Raw genomic sequence first — 25,307 nt, 5'->3', positions numbered from 1 at the left:
CCTGTGTTAACCTGTTGGGGATAGGCGGCAGTATTTGCACGGCCGGATAAAAAACGTACCCGATTTAATCTGGTTACTACTTCTGCCCAGTAACTAGAATATGCATATAATTATTGGCTTTGGATAGAAAACACCCTAAAGTTTCTAAAACTGTTTGAATGGTGTCTGTGAGTATAACAGAACTCATATGGCAGGCAAAAACCTGAGAAGATTCCTTACAGGAAGTGGCCTGTCTGACCATTCCTTGAGCTTCTTGACTCTGTTTATTGAAGACTGAGGAACTTTGCTGTAACGTGACACTTCCTACGGCTCCCATAGGCTCTCAGAAGGCGGGAAAAAGCTGAATGATGTAATTCCAGCCCCAGGCTGAAACACATTAGCGCTTTTGGCAAGTGCTCTATCAGAGGACAATGGGCTTAGGCGCGTGCACGAATCGACCCCATGTTTTTATTTTCGTTCGTCTCTGAAACTAAACAGAGATTCCCGGTCGGAATATTATCGTTTTTTTACGAGAAAAATGGCATAAAAATTGATTTTAAACAGCGGGTGACATGCTTCGAAGTACGGTAATGGAATATTTAGATTTTTTTTGTCACGAAACGCGTCGGGCGCGTCACCCTTCTTTACCCTTTCGGATAGTGTCTTGAACGCACGAACAAAACGCCGCTATTTGGATATAACTATGGATTATTTTGAACCAAACCAACATTTGTTATTGAAGTAGAAGTCCTGGGAGTGCATTCTGACGAAGAACAGCAAAGGTAATAACATTTTTCTTATAGTAAATCTGACTTTGGTGAGGGCTAAACTTGTTGGGTGTCTAAATAGCTAGCCCTGTGATGCCGGGCTATCTACTTAGAATATTGCAAAATGTGCTTTCACCGAAAAGCTATTTTAAAATCGGACATAGCGAGTGCATAGAGGAGTTCTGTATCTATAATTCTTCAAAAAATTGTTATGTTTTTTGTGAACGTTGATCATGAGTAATTTAGTAAATTCACCGGAAGTTTGCGGGGGTATGCTAGTTCTGAACGTCACATGCTAATGTAAAAAGCTGGTTTTTGATATAAATAAGAACTTGATTGAACAAAACATGCATGTATTGTATAACATAATGTCCTAGGTGTGTCATCTGATGAAGATCATCAAAGGTTAGTGCTGCATTTAGCTGTGGTTTGGGTTTATGTGACATTATATGCTAGCTTGAAAAATGGGTGTCTGATTATTTCTGGCTGGGTACTCTGCTGACATAATCTAATGTTTTGCTTTCATGTTGTAACGCCTTTTTGAAATCGGACAGTGTGGTTAGATTAACGAGAGTCTTGTCTTTAAAATGGTGTAAAATAGTCATATGTTTGAGAAATTGAAGTAATAGCATTTCTAAGGTATTTGAATAACGCGCCACAGGATTCCACTGGCTGTTACGTAGGTGGGACGATTTCGTCCCGCCGACCCTAGAGAGGTTAACGAGAGAATCACTGACATGATGTCAGCTGGTCCTTTTGTGGCAGGGCTGAAATGCAGTGGAAATGTTTTTTGGGGATTCAGTTCATTTGCGTGGCAAAGAGGGTCTTTGCAATTAATTGCAATTCATCTGATCACTCTTCATTACATTCTGCAAATTGCCATCATACAAACTGAGGCAGCAGACTTTGTGCAAGTTAATATTTGTGTCATTCTCAAAACTTTTGGCCACGACTGTACAGAACCCCCCCTCTCACAGATGAACGTAGCTGGGGAGAGAGTGAGGTGTCCAGGGGGAGAGAGTGAGGGGTCCAGGGGGAGAGAGCGAGGGAAGTTAGTAGGAGTTATGTAGGGGGAAAACATCCCCTCTGCTATTGCCTCTGGGCCAGCATGCACTAGACTTAACCGGAGTAGTCAATATGGACAACGCAGGGGAAGGGAGTCAGGACTGGGATTACGGACCAAAGGTCAACTGGGTCTTGCAGTAAGAGAATAAGGCCAAGATTTGAGACTGGGAGAACAGAACTGAGCACAGTGGAGGGGAGGCTCATTAACACAGCCTGAACCCATGTTGAGGACATGATAGATGCCTGGTCATGAACCCAATCCCTAACTCTGTAGGGAGGATAGGTTAATGAACCCTAACACTGTAGGGAGGATAGGAGTGGGGACGAGAGGTTAACCTGTAATGGCTAGGGGGCAGTATTTTCACGGCTGGATAAAAAACATACCCGATTTAATCTGGTTACCACTCCTACCCAGTAACTAGAATATGCATATACTTATTACATATGGATAGAAAACACTCCAAAGTTTCTAAAACTGTTTGAATGGTGTCTGTGAGTATAACAGAACTCATTTGGCAGGCAAAAACCTGACAAGGTTTCAGGCAGGAAGTGGCCTGTCTGACAAGGTGTCGTTCTTCTTGTCTCTGTTTATTGAAGAGTGAGGATCTTAGCTGTCCCGTGACACTTCCTAAGGCTGCCATAGGGTCTCAGAAGGCGGTAAAAAGCTGAATCGTGGCTTTGCAGGCTCTGGCTGAAACAAAGTAGCGCGTTTGGGTAGTGGCTGGTTACAGTACTGTGAGACTCAGGCTCGTGCCCGCATCGACCGAAAGCTTTGTTTACTTTCCTCAGTTTAGCTAAAAGGAGATTCCTGGTCGGAATATTATCGCTTTTTTACGAGAAAAATGGCATAAAAATGGATTTTAAACAGCGGTTGACATGCTTCGAAGTACAGTAATGGAATATTTAGATTTTTTTTGTCACGAATTGCGCCATGCGCGCGACCCTGATTTACCATTTCAGATAGTGTCTGGGACGCACGAACAAAACGCCGCTATTTGGATATAACGATGGATTATTTTGGACCAAACCAACATTTGTTATTGAAGTAGCAGTCCTGGGAGTGCATTCTGACGAAGACAACAAAAGGTAATGAAACTTTTATAATAGTAAAGCTGATATTGGTGAGTGCTAAACTTGCCGGGTGTCTAAATAGCTAGCCCATGATGCCTGGGCTATGTACTTAGAATATTGCAAAATGTGCTTTCACCAAAAAGCTATTTTAAAATCGGACATATCGAGTGCATAGAGGAGGTCTGTATCTATAATTCTTAAAATAATTGTTATGCTTTTTGTGAACGTTTATCGTGAGTAATTTAGTAAAATGTTAGCGAATTCCCCGGAAGTTTGCGGGGGGTATGCTAGTTCTGAACGTCACATGCTAATGTAAAAAGCTGTTTTTTGATATAAATATGAACTTGATTGAACAAAACATGCATGTATTGTATAACATAATGTCCTAGGGTTGTCATCTGATGAAGATCATCAAAGGTTAGTGTTGCATTTAGCTGTCTTCTAGGTTTTTGTGACATTATATGCTAGCTTGAAAAATGGGTGTCTGATTATTTCTGGCTTGGTACTCTGCTGACATAATCTAATGTTTTGCTTTCGTTGTAAAGCCTTTTTGAAATCGGACAGTGTGGTTAGATAAAGGAGAGTCTTATCTTTAAAATGCTGTGAAATAGTCATATGTTTGAAAAATTGAAGTTTTTGTATTTTAGAGGAGTTTGTATTTCGCGCCACGCCCATCATTGGATAATGGAGCAGGTGTTCCGCTAGCGGAACGTCTAGATGTAAGAGGTTAATGAACCCTAACACTGTAGGGAGGATAGGAGTGGGGACGAGAGGTTAATGAACCCTAACACTGTAGGGAGGATAGGAGTGGGGACGAGAGGTTAATGAACCCTAACACTGTAGGGAGGATAGGAGTGGGGACGAGAGGTTAATGAACCCTAACACTGTAGGGAGGATAGGAGTGGGGACGAGAGGTTAATGAACCCTAACACTGTAGGGAGGATAGGAGTGGGGACGAGAGGTTAATGAACCCTAACACTGTAGGGAGGATAGGAGTGGGGACGAGAGGTTAATGAACCCTAACACTGTAGGGAGGATAGGAGTGGGGACGAGAGGTTAATGAACCCTAACACTGTAGGGAGGATAGGAGTGGGGACGAGAGGTTAATGAACCCTAACACTGTAGGGAGGATAGGAGTGGGGACGAGAGGTTAATGAACCCTAACACTGTAGGGAGTATAGGAGTGTGACGAGAGGTTAATGAACCCTAACACTGTAGGGAGTATAGGAGTGTGACGAGAGGTTAATGAACCCTAACACTGGTACTACAACACCTGTAAAGAGCCTCCAGCATGGTCTGTCTGAATGCCATGGCACTGGGGGCAGGGCAGGGCACCTTACACAGAATGAACTGGGGGGGGTCCTCATACAAAGCGAAGCAATCAACACACAGGGGTGAGGTGATGCACACATACACAGCTGACACACACAGAGGGATTAGACAGTCTCTTACACACAGAGCAGTGAGCAGGCTGGCACAGAGCCAAACAGATGAGACCTAGAGTGGGCCCGGAGGAGGGAAAAAAGGGCGAGCGAGAGAAGGGGGGGGGGGGGGGGGATGGCAGAGCACCTGGCATCATAAAATCTATCCCCTAACCGTTATGATGCTTCATAGTCACAGCTACGTCCCTGCCAGAGCACCTGCAGAAGAGAGAGCACCACAGCCCAACCCATCAGTGGCCTGAACGACTGACTGAACAGCCTGGCTTATCCAGACATCTGTCCGTAGCCCGGTACGCTATGACAGAAGGGATGGATGGCAGGAACAAACTAATAGTGTGCAGCTGCTGCACAAAGAGGCCGAGACGATCAATAAAACCTGCTTGCTTAGCCATATCTGCACCACCATTTACCTTCCTTCCCCTTCCTTCTAATGAATTGAATTGTGGACGGGTGCATCGTACTTCCTCGTGTAGACGCATGGCCATTCTAAACAGAGACATTCTCCTCAGACATTTACTCTCTCTACAGCACACTTCTCAGGATTACAATACTAACATGGCCATGAGGGAGAATCTCAATGTGCTGTACCTGCCTCTAGTCAACATCATGCACATCTACATCATGCATATCTACATGATGTAGATGTGCTGCCCATCTCACGTGATGGTTCAGTTCTGTGGGTTTACTTCAAAGACGCCAGAGAGGAAACAGAGAGACACAACGAGGAGGGAGAAAAACAGAGAGAGAGATCGAGGAGGGAGAAACAGAGAGAGAGACCGAGGAGGGAGAAAGAGAGAGAGAGACCGAGGAGGGAGAAAGAGAGAGAGAGACCGAGGAGGGAGAAAGAGAGAGAGAGACCGAGGAGGGAGAAAGAGAGAGAGAGACCGAGGAGGGAGAAAGAGAGAGAGAGACCGAGGAGGGAGAAACAGAGAGAGAGACCGAGGAGGGAGAAAGAGAGAGAGAGACCGAGGAGGGAGAAACAGAGAGAGAGACCGAGGAGGGAGAAAGAGAGAGAGACCGAGGAGGGAGAAAAACAGAGAGACCGAGGAGGGAGAAAAACAGAGAGACCGAGGAGGGAGAAAAACAGAGAGACCGAGGAGGGAGAAAAACAGAGAGACCGAGGAGGGAGAAAAACAGAGAGACCGAGGAGGGAGAAAAACAGAGAGACCGAGGAGGGAGAAAAACAGAGAGACCGAGGAGGGAGAAAAACAGAGAGAGAGAGACCGAGGAGGGAGAAAAACAGAGAGAGAGAGACCGAGGAGGGAGGAAACAGAGAGAGAGAGACCGAGGAGGGAGGAAACAGAGAGAGAGAGACCGAGGAGGGAGGAAACAGAGAGAGAGAGACCGAGGAGGGAGGAAACAGAGAGAGAGAGACCGAGGAGGGAGGAAACAGAGAGAGAGAGACCGAGGAGGGAGGAAACAGAGAGAGAGAGACCGAGGAGGGAGGAAACAGAGAGAGAGAGACTGAGGAGGGAGGAAACAGACTGCAGTGAAGGGAGGAGAGGAAAAGAGGGAAAAGCAGAGTGACTCCTTCAGAGAGAAAATGAAAGTGTAATTTAAAATCACATTTCTAATGGATTTAGTCAAGTCACCTGCTCCCTAAATGAAAGAGTGATCAGCCTAAACAAAGTGGGGGAAAGAAATGTATGCCCCTGCTTTATAAACTACTTAAGCAGCATGTCTTCTAGCAGACCCTACTTAATGCTAGTCCTGGGTGAGACTATTGAAATGCTGCCAGTAGAGCATTTCTGAAGTGGTGTTGTTTGGGGGCATGACCACCCTGTAGAGGGAGTAAACAGTGAGTCTGCCATGCTGTGGAGAGACTTTGATTGCACTGTGTGTGTGTGTGTGTGTGTGTGTGTGTGTGTGTGTGTGTGTGTGTCTCAGGGAGAAGAGGCACAGACGTCAAGGCGGGGTGCTACTATTTTTGGCCTTGACTGGCTGCATGGAGTCTGTTGAGCTGTGCAGAGCAGGACAGAGCCTGCAGAGCAGACAGACAGACAGACAGAGGCTGCAGAGACAGACAGACAGAGGCTGCAGAGACAGACAGACAGAGACAGACAGAGCCGAGCAGACAGAGACCGCAGAGCAGACAGACCGCAGAGCAGACAGACACCGCAGAGCAGACAGACAAAGGGACCGCAGAGCCTCCCTCTGCCACCAGTCTTCCCCATACCCTCTACTCCTCACACCACCTCCATCACACACACACACACACACACTCTCTAAAACTGAAATTTGGCCATAGCGATAATACACCCACATCCCTTCAATCACCCATCCTTCAAAGTGCATATGCAAGTGGGTTATTTTCTGTTGCTAGAACACAAAACAAAGGCATGAGAGGAGGCCTGTTTCTTTATGGGCACCAGAGGAGAGCTCTCTCTCGCTTTCTCTCTCATTCCATATTCCCTTTGGCAGAGTAGTACGCCGCTGCAGCTGCCTGGTCTGCTCTCTCCCCTGTTCTGTTTTCCACTGTTGGCCACGTCTCAAGATCTGACTCAGACGAACACAGAAACATCTCCAGTCCTGTCTGAAATTACAATGGTAGAACCAGCATGTCCAGGAAAGACTTCACTCTAACCACTAAGTTCTGTAATTCCTTCCTTCCTGAACAGCTCCTCTACTGTGGATTAACCAGGCTTATTTCACCGCTGACTGTATCCACATCTGATTCTGAACACAAGTGTCTTCAGCCGTGTGTCTCCAGGCCTCCAATATAAAGTATCACGAGAGGCTGATTGCAAGGAAATGCTTTCATTGTGTCCTAGCTAGGAGCCAGAGGCCTTCCTGGCTGAGGTGACTACGCTGGTGGAGATTGTGGTGGTTCCAGGGCCAATCCTGGAGCAGACAACAGTCTACCCAGTGACTGTGCTGAGGTCTTAGCTGGGCGGCCCCTCCCCTTCTCCACAGCCAAGGCCTGTCCTGGCAGAACGCCTGACTCGAGCACAGACTGGAGAAAACAAGCCAGAATCTGAAACGTGAAATCACCAGGGTTCTCCCCAAAGAATGTAAAATGGTCGCTGCGCCACCTTGTAACATTTTTATTTAAAAAAAAAACGTTAAAAGAAATGTATCATACTAGGTGACTTTTTGTTCTACATTGCAGGAAATGGCATTTACAGGTGTTCAACCCCCCATATAACTGTCATTCCTATGTACTGTACTCCCAGACAGTCCTTACAATACAGTCCTGAGGTAAACAGACAACACCCCAAAACTCATTATACTCTGCAAGGGGCTTCCTAAGACTAACCCAGACAGCCCTAACCGACAGTCCTGACTGAAGCATAACCCAGACAGCCCTAACCGACAGTCCTGACTGAAGCATAACCCAGACAGCCCTAACCGACAGTCCTGACTGAAGCATAACCCAGACAGCCCTAACCGACAGTCCTGACTGAAGCATAACCCAGACAGCCCTAACCTACAGTCCTGACTGAAGCATAACCCAGACAGCCCTAACCGACAGTCCTGACTGAAGCATAACCCAGACAGCCCTAACCTACAGTCCTGACTGAAGCATAACCCAGACAGCCCTAACCACAGTCCTCCTAGGACAAAGAGACTGAAGTATAAAACGCCTAGAAAGTATTTGTGAAGCTCCAGACTGGACCAAGCAGTCTCCTGCTGGGTTCACTAAAGAAATCCCTGGCACTTCAGTGTGTTGAGGCACAAACAGAGCAGATTGTCCTGCCAACCAGTGCCAGATATTTGAGCAGGAGACTCAACAGATGGTCTGGCAGCCACATAACCTCACACCAACCCACAGCACAAAAAAACAGCAGAATACAAAAGCATCGTTGTTTTTTCATATGCGTTTTTTCTTTGTCTTTCTGAATGACGACTAAGCACTACGTCACATGAACACATCCTTCTCCAGGGGGGCTCATGGGTATAGGCCTATGTTGTGAGAATCCATCCCAGCTGAAGGTGTAATGTGGGCGGCTGGGCAGGCAGCAGGGGCCCCCCTCTGCGCACATCCATCTCCGGTGTGGGATATGAGTGGAGATGACAGGCCCCAGTTCATTCATCCAGTGACGATGTGTGGCGGCACTAACGATTCCGGGACGGCTGATTAACGGCATGGACGGGCCTCCATTCCCTCTGGAGTGTCACAGCAGGGGCACACACACACACACACACACACACACAACCCCCTGGGGGGACAGAATAAGGACGAGCAGTCAAAAGATGTCACACAGCAGGAAGGGAATACTAGGACTGGGAAGAAGCAGGGTCCTAGGTCCATAGGCTGGAACACTATTACTGTAGCAACAGGCCTGTATGGCTGCTTATTTATCCAGGGTCATCACTGCAGTGTCTAGGTGTGTGTGTGTGAGAGAGAGAGGAGCGTGTTTGAGTAACGTGTGTGCATCTGCCAGACCTGCACGATTAGTGCGACGGCAGCCTGTCGATCGATGCCTTGCCAGCTCTAGCTGTGCTCACACCAACACACAAACATGCTACATCAATCAAAGTCTGCATGTCCAACCACCTCAACAAGCAACAGTGAGACTAGGCTCTGGTTTCAATGAGACTCTTGTCATATAGGAACTACGTCACTGTCTTTCACTACTTTATCCGCTTGACTAAAATGCTAACTAGTAGCTAGCAAGATGGAGCTCAGAGGTTCTTGCGTTTCGCAAGTGGCAAGTTTGCATCAACTACCTTCACTAAAACCACTGCAACGGTTTTGTCTGTAAAGTTGAAATCGCAACATTCTGGCATGTCTGCCTCATGATTTGTTGGGAGAGTTGTCTGAAGAGGACCCACCCCAAATTGTGTTTTATTGAAGTTGCCAAAAGAGTCCATCATTGAAACCAGACCCTAGTCACCGTTACGGGTTGGGTTTTCCACACTAACGTTCCATGGAGAGTGTTGCAATGTGGCAGAGCAAGCAGTGGCTGTGCGATGGTTCGATGGGTAGAGGAAAAGAGACAGACAATGACAGAGGGGATCCAGTCCAGCCCGCTACCACTGCAGTGGGTGACCCCCACAGTGACACACATGCCAGTCCACAGAACCCCAGTCCTCCTAGGACAAAGAGACTGAACCAGGCTATTGTTTGTGGTTTGGCCGTGCTGTTATTGTGTGGTCCAGTCCTCTCACCTACAGTATGTTTATATGGGGCCCAGGCACTAATACCACAGTGCCCCTTAGAGCCCTCCTCCCTGCCTCTTGTTACAGTAGAGGGAGTATAATCAGCAGGCTGAAGCCGAAGAACCCGACCGACCAGGGCCGCTTTCTTCCCAAGTAGTCCAGACACAAAGCCACGTCTGTTTGACCAGAGACCCGAGCAGTCCACTTAACAATGAGGAGCATCAGAGCAGACCAGAGCAGCCGATCCTGAGGCCAGGACACAATCCACTGGAGACATGACGACAACTAGAGGAAGTCTCTACATAGCAGGGGAGGAGAACAGGCAGGTCGTGGTGGAAGGGGGAAGGAGGACGACCGAGCAGAAGGAGGTAGAGGGTAAAGGAGGAGTTGGTGAAGAAGGAGAGGAAGAAGGGGCATTAACTCAATAAGAGCATAATAGAAGCAGGGCCCCTAAGCACAGAGCTCTACCACATCACTGAATGGTCACACACCCCACACAGACCTGGGACCTCTTAGGGCCTTGAATAATAAACCCTTAATCCAGTGAAGTGCATTGTGCTACTATGCCAACACCGAGCCAGACGTCAGACATAAAAGGACCTGCCCAGTCAGGTCCCAGGCACTAATTTCACTCTGAGTCTTCACTAATGTTTGCCGCTGTGTTGGAGCTCAGGTATGTGATTGGCTCAGGGTGATGAGGGAGGGGTATCAGGGTGAGAGGGGAATGACAGGGTCAGAGAGGGCAGAGGCCAGGGAGGGCAGCTTCTGTCCCACACACACATCACTGAACAAGTCACATTTTGGCTGGGGTCATGTCCCCTCTGACACAGGACACAGGAAGGAACACAGTGTAACATGACACCTGCAGGGTCAGGTCCCCTCTGACACAGGAAGGAACACAGTGTGACACGACACCTGCAGGGTCAGCTCACCTCTGACACAGAAAAAAGGGATGAGAGAAAGGAGGAGAGTGCTCTGGGTAAAGGTGAGAAACAAAAAGTGAATTGAGAGAAATTGGATCTGCAGGAAGTGTAGGTAGAGGAGAAGAAAGGAACAGAAGAGTGAGCGTGGGGAGAGGGAGAGCACAGAGAGTGGAAAAGTGAGCGAGAGAGAGCCACAAGACTGTGACCAGCGGGTGGGGAATCCTCAGTGTCTGCTGTTCCCAGTCTGACAGCACCGTGTAGACTAGCCTGAAAACACACACAGTGGAGGTACAATCATGCTGTACACATGGCCACGACACTGTACTGCAGGTGAAAAGGGACACAGTATACTGTAAGAAAAAGCCAGCCGACATGGACACTGGACGCTGCACAGAATGAGCTTCCTTTCACAGTAGTACACTACACTTCTGCACTAACAGGCAGCCAAATATTCCAATCTAGTCAATTATGGACAGAGTCACAGTGTTTGGATTGGAGATTTAATATTAATTTACTCAGAAACTGCCAAGCAGTCTGGAGTGACTGCGAAACGCTAAATAAATGAGAAATGGATGAGCTTGTTTGACAACAGTCCACAGAACAAAAGGGAGATGGATGATTCTGCATCTTAATTGAACTGAAATATGAAACGATATATTACTGTGTGATATTAAAAGGTAGACTCAGCGATATGACGTAGATGCGCAAACTAAACAGCATAGTGGGTCAATTTCCTCAACAACTAAGAGCATTAAACCACGAGGTTAAACTTCTCCACTGTTTAGAACCCGTTACCACCATGCTGTAACAAAGTGAAGCAAACCCATGCGCAAATACTGTGTGACAGTGAAGTCTTGCATCTCGCTCTTCACAATATCTGTGGTGCTGCTCGTGGCAACATCATTTCTTTGAATCTACCAATGACAAGAGAGATGGAATAAAATAACGCTATTGTGTCCCCAGCGTAAAGTGCTAGCTAGACCAAGTGTGATAAAGACAAAGAGCATATTTTCAGCAGAATCATTAAGCATAGGCTTACTCCCCAAACAGATGTTGTGGCCGTAATTCATCCCCATGCAAAGTTCAATGTGGAATTGTTCATTCATTTAGAAAATTCCAAAGAAAAGGCTAAATAAACTAAATTAAACATCTGCATATCAAAAAGACAGATTTTGGTTTGTAACCCTGAAAGATTGTCTTTCAACTCACCAAATTGAGCCCCGTTTCAAATGATCACTCTTCGAGAACAACTGTTCCAGACGAGAGATGCACATCACTTCTTACTGGCAACTTTTTTCATTTGGAAAAATATTCTGTTTTATTTCATTCTGTTATATTACGTCCTGTTTTTTTTTTACTATAAAATAGGTGTCTTGACTGTGAGGGTTTGGGAAATAAGTGTCTTGTCTGCTAAATGAACAAAGCAAGACTATACCATTGCACAGCCATAGGGTTCTACAAGCTAGCGCCACTGCTGAGGCTACTGCCTTTTTGAAGATTGCGCTCCACCGTATAATATAACCAGTTGATATTACGGTTTCAATAACTGGATCTTAAATGGCACTTGGTTTTTTTATTGACTGAATATACACTACCGGTCAAAAGTTTAAGAACAGCTCCATTTTTCCAGTCTTTATTGACATTCACTCAGTTTAATGTCTTAATGTACTCTGAAATTAAAGCATAGAACAAACAATTGGAGACAAAAAAAATAAATCATGGAATTTTGTTTAACAAAATGTAATGTACATTTTTTACTCAAAGTAACAACCTTTTGCAGACATATCATTCGAACACACTCGTGGCATTCTTTCTACAACAGAAATTAAATATTGTTCGGAAAGTTCTTCCAAACATTATTGCAGAAGTTCCCACAAACATGTTGCACTTGTAGGTTGCTTTGCTTTCACCCTTCTGCCCAGTTCATCCCAAAGATGGGGTTTAAGGCTGGAGACTGTGCTGGCCATTCCATGATTTGAAGCCTACCGTCTTGTTCTTTTCTCCTAAGGTAGTTCTGACAAAGCCCAGAGGTATGTTCTGGGTCATTATCTTGCTGTAGGATGAACCCCATAGCATGGAGGTATGTTCTGGGTCAATATCTTGCTGTAGGATGAACCCCATAGCCTGGAGGTATGTTCTGGGTCAATATCTTGCTGTAGGATGAACCCCATAGCCCAGAGGTATGTTCTGGGTCATTATCTTGCTGTAGGATGAACCCCATAGCATGGAGGTATGTTCTGGGTCATTATCTTGCTGTAGGATGAAACCCATAGCCTGGAGGTATGTTCTGGGTCATTATCTTGCTGTAGGATGAACCCCTGACCAACTAGGCGCACACCAGAGGGTATTGCATGGCGCTGCAAAATGCTGTGGTAGCCATTTTGGTTCAGGGTGCCACTCACTCTGTGCAAGTCGCCGACTCTGGATCCAGCAAAAGAGCCCCAGATCATCACGCTTCCTCCAGTTGGTGTCACACACTGAGGACCCATCCTTTCCCCTACTTGACGGCGTACAAAAACCATGCGTGATGAACTAAAGATTTATGTTCCATCGGTCCATAAGACCTGTGGTTCTTCCAGTCTTCAGTAGTCCACTGGCAGTGCTTCATGTCCCAGGCAAGCCTCTATTTCTTATTTTGCCATCCTAGCAATGGCTTTCTTACTGCCACCCGACTACAATAGTAATTTACAACATTAACAATCCCTACACTGTATTTCTGATCAATTTGATGTTATTTTAAATGGACAAAAAAATGTTTCTCTTTCAAAAACAAGGACATTTCTAAGTGACCCCAAACTTTTGAACGTTAGTGTATATGTATGGGGCAATTTAGTAATTATGATTTGTTATCTGTAATGGTCATGATAAATGAAGTATTGTTGTGCACTGTTGGCAAAGGCCTATAGATAAATGTGCACATATTTTCCACAGCCTTGTTCTAAAAATATTTCCCCCCCCCCCCCATTCGAGTACTCAGAAGAAAATGATGTGAGTACTCAAACAGTCGACAGCAGCCATCAAAATCCAATCAAAGGACTCTGGATGGAGCCCGGCAGGCAGAACGTAGGAGTTCTGGTTTCCACGACCTCTGTTGTTTTATACTCCAGGAAAGCAGCGACTGCGTCCAAACGGCCTGATCAAGACAACAGGAGATTTTCCCTTAACAGGTCTGCCCGTCGAAATGTGATATTCATGTCATGTCTCCCTCCCAGCCATACATCACACGGCTTAGGGGAGGCACGATTGGTGCATTAGACGAGTGAGAGACACGTTCAGTCTCCCCCTCTCAAAACACACACACACACACACACACACACGCCAAATTGCAGCTGAAATATTGCTGTGAGGGAAAATAAAGTAGCTAGGACAACAAAGGGGAAATGGGAAACAGGTTAAGACATTTCCCTTCAAGAAAAAAACCCCAGATGCTTCCAAAATGGGACAGGCAGCAGAAGACTAGTATGTTCTGGTCGACCCCAGAGTCTGTGTTTTAAGTAGGACCCCTCACTGTTCCCCTCCAGCACTGACACAACAGAAGAGAAAGCAGCAAGCTTGGTTGCATTTAAAAAACAAGCTGGGCTATTTTTAGAGCCAGCTAGAATTCCCCCTCCCCTTTGAATAAGCCTGCTTTCATACACACTGTGCACAGTGGAACTGTGGAATAAACGTATCAAAACATTCCGTTTGGTCTTCAGAAGCAGACAGACGCAGGTTCTTACAAGGAGGAGTGTAGAATGGAGTGTTCAAAACCCAGGGCTTTCCTGTCATAGTTAGAGCTTAAAAACAGAACTCTGTAGGCCTACTCTTCTTTCCCCATTGACTAATCTCAGTTACCCAGAAGTCAAATTCTCTCGCAAGTTTATAATTTCCTGCTTTAATTCTAAGGTGGAATGCAGTTATCAAATTGTGATGACCTTTGCAAAGGAAGGAAGCTAAGTGTCCTCCCTTGCAAACAGAAACTCTTGGCCAAAACCCTCCCTCCCGCTAATTTCACCCATGTTTATCATGCTCGAAAAAGGAAGTTATGAATTTTTACGATATAGCCAATTTTGACTTTGTTGTTGCGGAATCTAGTGGAAACAGTTAATGGTCCACACATGGCTTGAAAATCACCTCAACAGTTCATTAAGCACCGCCTTCACCCAATCCTGATTTGTCCAAATAATCAACGACAAAAACCCAAACCAGGGCTGCGTTCAGTACGTTTTTACGTACTGGAACGTTCAATTGAACGGAAACGGTGCCGTACTGAACGACCAATTGAAAAACGGGGCGGGGTTGGGTTGTGGAGTTGGGGAACGCTGTCAGCATGGCCACTGCCCTTTAAATACGTCACTCATTGCTTCAAGCCACACCCACCAAACATACCTCAAAGTCTGTTCAAGAACGTACAATAATATTTTGGGGAAACGTGTTGTTCAGTACAAACTGCTCTGCAATGAAGCAAACATTCAAGCTAACTGAACGCACCTCTCGAACTACTGCTGCTCGTAATCACATAACTCTACATGAGCCTTGACAGATTCTCGCAGTTTAATCTGTCCACGAGAGATTACCCATTAACAGATACCTCCGTCTGCTTTATTAACATCCAGATGTTAAGAAATGATGTGCCTGACAGGTTGAAAACATTCCCTTGTTCCAGTTCTGGCGCCCTCTCTGACAAATTCCTTCATTCTTTTAAATAAGTTGTAAAAACAGTGAGAGATGGCCTTAGGAACAGAAAGATAGAACTTTCTAACAGCCTGAATTGGCAGGGCCTCTCACCCCCAGTACTCTACTGTAGGGACAAAGAGCCAGGAGGAGAGGGCAAATGTTGGTTACCCTCAGCAGCAACCCAACTCTATGTGCCAACACTGGGCTCCCTGGACCAGAGTGGGACCACACAGTTGATGCCTGTTTTTTTTAGGGACTCCCTCCATTCAAAGCACACAAATCCACTTAGGCTACCATGCCAACACAACCGTTGGCAGGCTGGCAGCACCTCCACTACTGAGCACTCCACATCAAAACGAGAAGAACACCGGCGTTCTTTCATACAGTACATCAAAAAGGAAGCACTTCCTGGCCTGTCACTGGCAACCAACGCGAGTCCAGTCCAGCTTCACTCAAGAACTAGCCTAATTGCATTACCTCACTGGCAGGCAGCAGTGACAGGATACTGCTATAGGCCTGGCTGCCAGCAACAGCCCACTGATATCCCCACATGCCCTAGTACTTCCTTTAAATGTGGTTGGGGCAGCCGTTTAAAAGACAGAGTCCCATGTCAGCTATATACCATGTGCTGGATTACTGATAGTGGAGACCAAGGCTTGGCTGTCTGTTTCCTCCATAGAATTAGATTGAATTATAGATCATTCTATTTCTATGGTTACTTCCCCTCAGACTGCAAGTATAACCCGTCTGTCAGTTAGTCTGTTACTTCAAACTCCCCCCAGTCAGTCAGTCAGTCTGGGCCCAGTCAGTCAGTCAGTCTGGGCCCAGTCAGTCAGTCAGTCTGGGCCCAGTCAGTCAGTCAGTCTGGGCCCAGTCAGTCAGTCAGTCAGTCTGGGCCCAGTCAGTCAGTCAGTCAGTCTGGGCCCAGTCAGTCAGTGTGATTTGCAGTCAGCAGACAGCAGACGTATTGACCATCAACAAGCAGTAAAGCCAGCTGGCCACCTCCACCTCCTCCCCGTCTGTCTGTGTGTTATTAACACAGCAGCTCTCCTATTGATTAGACCCAGCCAAATCAAACGGTGCTGGAAAGAGCTGCTAACTCAGACAATTGGCCATCCAGCGGTGGTCTCTCAGAAGGTGGGAGGCTAACACAGATGAGAACTGACCGGGTGAATCATCAAGGCATGGTGTGGCACCGGCTGCTGCTTTTACCTGAACGGCTACACCTAGCAAGGCCATTAGGACTGGTACTCAAAGTAAATTTAATAGATGTTCCATCTCCAGATATCTTGGTAATGAATTTTGTGAAGTAGATGCCCATCGTGCAAGTGTGTTGCACCAGCCTAGCGCCAGTACCAGCCTAGTACCAGCACCAGAGAGAAGAGGTGGCTTGTGTCTGCCTCCCAAATGGCACCCTATTCTCTATATTAGGTACCCTGGTCAAAAGTAGTGTACTATAAAAGGGAATAGGGTGCCATTTGGGATGCACATTTCCCTGCCATGGGGGCCAGAGATCATAGGGACAGGTAGATCCTGGCCTCCCTCTGGTGGAGTGACCTTGACATGGCCAATGCAACACAAATCAACTAGACAGCAAATAATAGTCCTGCGCACACACACACATACCTGTCTGCAGCAAAGTCATAAGGTTTAGCCCAACCCAGCCCACCTTGAGGCGAGCGAGCCCAGAGAGCAGACCAGGCAGTGGCTGACTGTCACATTCTATTCCCCCGTGCTAATGAATCTGCCATCCATCACGCAGTTATACGGCCTGCAATTCTGCCGCTTTTATTGTTAGCTGGGAAAAAAAATACAAAATGTGGCCACCACACCAAGGTTCCATCTCACTCTTCTTCTTTTACCAGATCCACAACATTCAGCCTGGAACAACGCTAAATACATCACCTGGCTGTGTTATATGACTGTAATTCCCCCTGTAATCCGTTGGTCAACTGACTGTAAAGGTTAAATATGAGATATGGGCTACGCAGTGAGGCTGTGATAGGTCTCAGTGGGGAGAAAAGACATCTGAGGAAAAGTCTGAAGGGCTTGGTGGGTACAGCACTACAGTAAAAAGACCAGGGTGTCACCTAACTCAACCTGGGCGACAGAAAATGATGGACGGGACAATGACTAGTGCTGCTGCAGCAGCACATTCCTACCCTCGGAGGCAGGTGAGGCGACACATTCAAATAGCCGCCGTAGAACCAGAGGGAGCTGTTAAAGCCATCAATCACCCAGGCCCCGGTGCTGCAGCAAGGGCATCTGTGTACTGTACAGAGAAACCTCAGGAGAGAGAAAGAGGGGAGGGGGAGCCGGTGAGAGCGCCAGAGAGGGCTCAGAAAAACCTCCCATTAGACAGGACAAAGACACCTCACACAGTTCAGCCACAGGCCAGACTAAAAGGTAGGCCTAACAGTTCAGCCACAGGCCAGACTAAAAGTTAGGCCTAACAGTTCAGCCTCAGGTTTGAGGCTAAAGAGTAAGCCCGTAGCCTATAACTCAGCTATGGGTTAACCTAAAAAAGGTACATAGCCTTGGCAACAGTACAGACCAAATCTATAACAGTTCAGCTGCAGGCCAGGCTAAAGGTATTCCATTCAGCTTCATGTTACAGGCTATATGTCTAACTCAGCTATGAGGTAAAGGCTAAAAGTATAGGCTACAGTAAAGATATAGGCTGCAAGCTAACTGACATAGACCTACCTCTCCAGTAACCAGGCTAGAAGCAACAGCAGTAGGTCATCATCACTACCCAGAGAAAGGGCTGGGGGCCATTCTTCAGCTTTAATACAAAGTAATCCTCCAGAGGCCAACTGTGGTATTAAGGCATTCGCCTAACAAAAACAACCTCCCAGATTTACATTTGATTGATCCCTGTTGCAAGGATGAGGGATATTTGTTTGCTAAGCTCTCAATGCAGCAGACAGTCCATCACTGTGCCCGCTGAACCCTTTGAAACCGGATCTAGCACTCCTGGAATTCCTGGGTTGATGTGAGGCCCCTATGACAGAGACACGGAGACGCTTCTTCACGCCCACATAAAGAAACACAACGATGTGCCATGAATGTCTCCTATAGATCAAAGGCAAAGGGCCACTGATTGGACCACCTTGACGTACTATGGAGGGAAGGCCCAAAGAGAAGGCATGGATGACAAACACAGGAACGACAGGCCTTTATTAATGGTTAATGAAACCTGGACATGCATGTGTCTTCACTAGGCTGGGGCCCACTTTAAAGATCCAGGGCCTCAGTTTCTTAACATCACACACCTCAGGATTATCAGGGGCCCGGGTTCATGCTGCTCATCTGGCTGCAGTTGCTCATCTGGCTGCAGCTGCTCATCTGGCTGCAGCTGCTCATCTGGCTGCAGTTGCTCATCTGGCTGCAGCTGCTCATCTGGCTGCAGTTGCTCATCTGGCTGCAGTTGCTCATCTGGCTGCAGTTGCTCATCTGGCTGCAGCTGCTCATCTGGCTCACCATTCACAGCAAACTCCTTTCTCACAGGGCAATGCATTCTTGTCTGGCAGCTATTTTTGGCATCAAAACGAGATGAAGTGAAGGATTCAAGTGAGGGTAAAGGGACTAGGCCCACAAAAGACAACCATTAGCCTACAAAACATGAGAAATAAGTAGCTAGTCGTATCAACGTCAAAGTGGTCTAATAAGAGTCAGACCTACTAGGCTACAGCTTCAGGATGCTATTAAATAATCCAATAAACAGAAAAGGGAAGTAAACCATTCAGGAGACAATGACCTTCTGACTAATGAACGGCCAAGTCTTCCAATCCCCATTATCCTCTTAATGGATCCGGGAGGAATTCCTTTAGATGGCATTAGAGTTCCCCCGATGAGAGGAAAAGGGGAGGAAGGAAGGGCAGGGGGGAGAGGGTTGGAGAGAGGTCCTCTGTTTTATCCCACTCTGCGGTTCACTGCTTGACCCCTCATTCAGGTCAATTTTTCATGCAGGTCTCCCCAGCACACACCCCAACGTGTGCATGCACATATTCAAAAAACAAAAACAGAGTGCCGGCCTGGCTTCCTGCCTCTCCCAGGCAGTGAGGAATGCCTGCTGAATCTAGTCTTGCTAGATACCAAGCAGGATCAATGCTGTCAGAGCTCAAAGACTGCAGCAAACTGCAACTCCCAGCAGTGTGGGAGACACTCAGTATTTACCATGCATGGATACTTCAATCAAGCCTGCCACTACTGCTCATTCACAATCAAGCTGGCTGCTGCTGGCCTATTACATATGCAATGAATTACTGATTACCACTGCACACAACCACTATCATTTGGCCTGAATAAGCAAAGATGGTGTGCATTGGGAAAAACAACTGAAACCATGAAAGAACATCAGTCTCTCTAGCATCCCATCATAGATATTGGTCCGTCATGGTTGTAGACAGGCAGCTAGAACACCACGCTGTATCAGGGCAGGGCCTCAGGGGCTGGCCAATGAAGAGTAGCCAGGTTAGGTGAAAACAGAGAGTGTGGTGTCCAGTAACAGAGGGAAGACTGGTGTCTCCCTCCAGGCTTCAGTGGGTCAGGTCAGGAGAGGACACACTGAGCTGATTAGCCAATTCTTCCTTTTTAGTCCAGCAACTCCCACAGAATGAGAATGGGTGTAGGTAGAAATGTTAAAGAGACTGCCAATTTATTATAGTTCAAGCCTGACTCATCATGTATACAAGGGACTAAAGAATGTATTCTCTTCATGGGTGTCTGTGTGACCCATTTCCCAGCTTTTCTTTTTAACGCTGTATTTCAGCAGACATTCAAAACGGAAAAATAAAAAAGGAGTTGTGCTTTAAGTCAATGTATTCCAGATGGTGATGCAATTTCACATGGAAAATACAGAGCCAACACAGACTTAGGCTAGCCACAAGCAGTATCGACAGTGTGGAGCTGCAGAAGTTACTGTAAAACAATGCACTCTGCCAAAACTCCAACCATACATATAGAAACAGATGCCTTGTTGTATTGTTATTGAAACCCATAGCCTCACAATACCTGGAGGTAACAATGACTCAAGAACGTTGCAGAACAATACAAAGCTACAAGATTGTGTGTAAAATGACAGCTGTCTGTGCTTGCCTCAGTGTGACCTCATGTTGACTAATCGTCCGGGGGGGGTCGTAAACAACAGATTATGAAACGCTCACCATAAATCACTGACAAGGGAATCAGTGGCAACAGCAGTCTACATGGCATTGGTGAACCAAAACCACTGCAACTTGTTACACTATAGAGCTGTGAGGAAACTGGTCAGTGAGGGGGACTGGGACATTGTCTGAGAGATGATATGATAAGTGTGTGATAAGCTGTTAGAGCTGCCGCCTTTACAATGCAGATGTAACCAAATGCAAAGGTCTGGGGCTAGCTGACCAAATTAGATTGACACCCTGACCCACAATGCCATTTATTCTCTCAGATGCCAGTCCTACATCAAAGCCTGTTGTGAATATCCACACAGCCTACAGTAAATACAAAAAGAAGGACCAAAAACAGAGTAGGTTATGCTGCTGTGCAGTGAATGAAGGGAATTATTGCTGAAAATATTTCCTTGTGTGGTCTGCGATTACAACCCATACTAGAAAGCAAAAGAGGGTGGCATGTCCGTCCTCCATATTCGCCTTGTCTAGAACAGGGATGGGCATGCGACCCAGGGCCCCCTTTTTGTAGGGCTGCAGATCAATTTCCAGAGACAGTTTCTCTTGTATGTCAGTCAGTGACAGTCAATGAATTATCCCATGTCAGCTAACATTCTTTAGATTGGTCAATTAGTCTAGTGGCCTGCCATCTAAACTTGAAGCAATCATGGTCGAATTACTGTATTAAGGCATTCACCTGACAAAAACAACCTCCCAGATTTACATTTCATTGATCCCTGTTGCACCCATTGATTTTCTTAGTCACTCTCACTCAGACATCATGAATAAATTCCACCCCCATGGAAAAATGGGTAGATTTTCAGCAAGCTCTTCTTTAAAACTGCACTATTTTCTCTAGATGGAATGCAGCTTGTCAAAATTGACTTTCCATAGCAGGTTTAGAATTTATGCAGCAGGTAAGGGATAATTAATTTAAGGTTAGGAAAGGGGTTTGCTAAAATACAACAACAAAAATCTACTTTTGGCGTCAATTTGCCAAAAGCTGTATCCCATCTAGACATGACTACTGCAGCCAGTTAAGTCAGACAGTCACACCTCCATTGTGGCAACTTTGTCATGCTGTGATTCCAACGTTGCTGTGGCACCACTCCACAGGTTGTTGGGCACAGAAAAGAGACTGCATAATATATTTTATTAACGGTTTAGTAAAGTGGGTTATGTGCCGAATGCTGATGTAGAGGTCTGTCCACCGCCCTGTGGAGATCGAGATAGAAAACAAAGCAACCATGTATCTCGTGCATGCTGCAAACTGCTGCGGGTGGAGCATGGTTTATTACGATGTGTCACCTCACTAAACATCTTTCATAAGGCAGCGTCTGTCTTATTACAACTCATTTCATATGTTTGAATAGGGTTGGTTTTGTGATGTTGCAAATGTGTGTTACATCCGTGCACCGCGTGGCGGTACTGTACCATGCTGCAGATGACCATTGTCATTGATTAAAAACCATATTAACATACCTATTGGAGTTGCCCCGAAAATCCGAACCACTGGTACTTTCTTCACGTCACTTTCTCTGAATTCGTTATAAATGACGTCCAAGTCTTTGAGAGGACTTGTAAGGTAGTAGTCAGCGGTGACGATACGGACGGCAAACATGACTGCTGTGTTAGATACAATCAACTATGCGGAGCGCGCATGGGACACAAACTGTGGCATCATCTAGGACCAGAAGGAGAATCAATTGTTTGGCACAATGTAACAACCGACGAATGATCCAAACAATCCTTTTTAGTTACACATAGCTAGCAACCTAGCAATAAACCAAAGAGTTTGTTTATCGAGGCGGAGCGCCGAGATGCCCCATCTTCCAGCTAGCTTGCAAGCTAAGAACTATGGTGAGTGACCCGAGTTGCAGCTGGTGAGACCACGCTGTAGCTAATGGAGGTGCCCCGTGATTCAGTTACTATTGACATAGCTACTACACTCGTCTCAGAATTTACAATGCTGCAACTAGTAGCCGCTATCCGTCCACTTAAAAATTAAGACAAGTGTGGGCTTCCATGAGACGTGCCATAGCTATCTAACAAACTAGCTCGCCAGCTAAACATAAACCACTTTGTTCCCACTCGCGGAGTCCAGGTGCTACGGCATATCCATTCTGAAAAATTGGGAATCGTTGAGTTACTTTCCTGCTGAGGCAGATGTTAATGCAAGTATTCAGCTTTGCGTGCAAATACAATTCTATGTGGCAGTTCTTGCAGTTAGTGGCTTCCAATGTGGCACAGCGGACAAGGTTTACCCTTCTCTGTAATATGATCACAACACTCTTCACTAAACCTAAGCAACGCCATTCCTCCCCTAGTGTTTGCGTCTACTGATAGCTACTGCAGCATTTCCAACAACACGGCCAGTCAGAGGAGTCACATCCAGTCCCAGATGGTGTTCGTAGAAGTACCGCGTTTTCCATTGGTCCATTTACAAGCGATCATGTGAAAGTGAGCTTTTTAATTGGTTTAGAAATCTTTGGGCGGGACATGGGTATGACAGGCCAAATCCTATTATTCCTCAAAAAATATATATTAAAGTGTCAACTTTTTTGGGGACATTTTGTGAATATTGACTGTTAACACCCTACAATAATTATACTGCTCCACTGATAAACTAAACATAGAAATTGCGCATTTCAATGATAAACGATTACAAAATGTACTTGAAATTGCCTGATTTCGACTGAAATCACTTTCGCAATTAAACATTTACAGAAAATAACTTGCCCGTATTGAACAAAAAAAAACACCACCCGCAGGCTGAAATTGCCGAATCCAGAAGGATGTTTGCGTTCTGCAGACTGTCTAGAACATAGAGTTAGATTGAGGACCCTTTGTATCTGTGCCATTATAGCATCTGTGACAGCCTAGGCATCGCCATTTAGGCAATCTCCATTTTAAAGTTGTACATTTTCTTCTTCACGATTGGATGATCGCTCCTGATGACCCGATTGGACATGACTCCAACAGGGTCACCAGGAGGGACCAGCCAATGAAGTTGGAAGCCCCACCCAGTTGACTACATTAAAATGGTGGAAGCCCTCAATGGTGTGGCCCATGCTAATACCAGGCCCCCAGTGTCCGGTCTGGAGGGTGAAGTCACGAGCTCTGCTGATCGGCTACTGCGTAGCAACCTAGCGGTGCCAAAAGCCCTGGTCTGCCCTAGAAAGCCTATGTAAATTACTATCGCCAGAACAGCCAAACACAATTTGTTTATTATGATCAAGTTTGATCCCCACAGTGAATTATTTTCAGGTTTGCTACAAATAGAGATATTTAATTAAATAGTGATCCATTCTGACTACTACATTTGTCGTCAAACAGGACCACGTGCTGACACAGACCAATCACGGGCTGGCAGGCTACGAGGAGGCTCGCGCCCTCAGTGGTGTAAAGTACTTAAGTAAAAATACTTGAAAGTACTACTTAAGTAGTTTTTGGGGTTATCTGTACTTTACTTTACTATTTATATTTTTGACAACTTTTACTTTTACTTCACTACATTCCTAAAAAAAATGATGTACTTTTTACTCCATACATTTGGAGACACTCAAAAGTACTCGTTACATTTAGAACGCTTAGCAGGACAGGAAAATTGCCTTAGGAATATATGGATGACGTCAGCGCTATCTACTGGTTTTAATGTCTATGGCTAAGGTGGCCTTTTGGCCACTGGAGGCCTCTATCATTCTCTATGGGCGAAACCTTTTTGCAAGACTGGATTACTGTAAAGTTTGCCTTGCTGTAATTGGCTCTCACACACTTCTTAGTGGTGTACTTTGAGCACTTCTAGAAGTTCCTTACTACAGTATATTAGTAGCCTACAGTACAATGACCATATTTTGATACATGTGTCAAATGTTGTCCCTATAATTCCTACATCCAAATGTGTGCAATTGTGTTACTGTGCCCCTAAATGATGTACTTACCATAAGAGTACATAGAAAAACAGATCATAACATGGTTCTACATTCCTCAAGACCTTTCAGTCAGTCCACACAATATTGTGGCACACAACAATATTTGCCACTACTGCTTAAAGAGTAAGGCCTTTTTTATAATTACAGTCATATTTTTGGTACTTTCTTTCTACTTTCCTGTCAGATTTTTTAAACTTCACATTGGTTAAAGGGCAATTCCACCATTTTTCAACCTCATATTCATTATCTCCAGCACCAAACCAGTGTCTACATATTTGAAAACAGCGTGTTTCTATGATCCGTGGTTAAAAAGATAAGAAGAAATGTCTCTGTGACATCCCAGGGTAGTATAAATGTGAGAAAACTGTGATTTTCAAAACCTGCAATGAGTTTCTATCCAAGGGAGGGTATTTTCTTGCTCCACATGTTACCCTGAATCTCATAGTGTATGAAAATCATTGTTTTTAAAAATGTTTTCACTTTTGATGATGTCAGTAGGTACAACTTTTTTAACTTCATATTTTTTTTCTTCAAATGTAGAAATGTGCCGATTTCACATATGTTGACACTGGTGTTGTGCTGGAGATAATGAAAATTAGTTTGAAAAGTGGTGGAGTTGCCCTTTAATATAATTCCATCTAGATTTCCATAATAAACTGAAAGGCCCATAAACCCCGGCTCACACTGGGGACACAGTCACACTCAATGGCTCCCTGATGATGAAGAATGTGTCATTAACATTTAATCTGGATGGAGTGGGAGCATCTGTCACACGGAGTGTGCTCTGACCTTCAGTGGGCTTCAGCCCTTTCTCTGGAAACCAATCAGTGCAGGTGAAAATGAGGTGAGTCCGTTTAATAGCAGTCTTCTGCTGAAAGGTACGTCTATGCATCACAATCTGGGATAGCCCAGAACTCACTACACTAGAGATGTTCAGGTAAGTATTCACATACACCAGTTCACACACAGCTCTGTAGGAATGAAAGCAATAGTTTTGTGAAGGGACTTTTTTCCTTGTTGATGGTTGGAGAATTTCGCCTTGTTATCTGGAGGCACAGACCAGTTTGCCCATGTTAATCAAGCAGTCACCTCACTGACCTAGTTTACATGCACACTAATATCCCGTTATTATTCGGGATACTCAAGTATTCTGTTTTTGAGTTGATGCATATAAACATCATATCCCGTTAACAATAACCCCCAAAAGCTTGTA

The 25,307-nt window shown here is 45.6% G+C and overlaps 1 protein-coding gene across 1 annotated transcript in view; it reads right to left on the bottom strand.

Moving 5' to 3' along the window:
• LOC106571315 (DNA polymerase zeta catalytic subunit) overlaps nucleotides 1–22,530 on the bottom strand; it is a 103,099-nt gene extending 80,569 nt beyond the window's left edge. Inside the window, exon 1 of the mRNA XM_014144240.3 lies at nucleotides 21,645–22,530. Coding sequence (XP_013999715.3) covers nucleotides 21,645–21,783 — 139 coding nt within the window. The 5' untranslated portion in view covers nucleotides 21,784–22,530. The remainder of the gene's footprint in view (nucleotides 1–21,644) is intronic.
• Between the last annotated feature and the right edge of the window lie 2,777 nt (nucleotides 22,531–25,307).

This window comes from Salmo salar, chromosome 15 (genome assembly GCF_965601325.2).
Source record: "Salmo salar chromosome 15, fSalSal1, whole genome shotgun sequence".
Taxonomy (NCBI): Eukaryota; Metazoa; Chordata; class Actinopteri; order Salmoniformes; family Salmonidae; genus Salmo; species Salmo salar.
The sequence above is the reverse complement of the archived record's forward strand: the minus strand, read 5'-3'. Positions and strand labels throughout refer to the sequence as shown.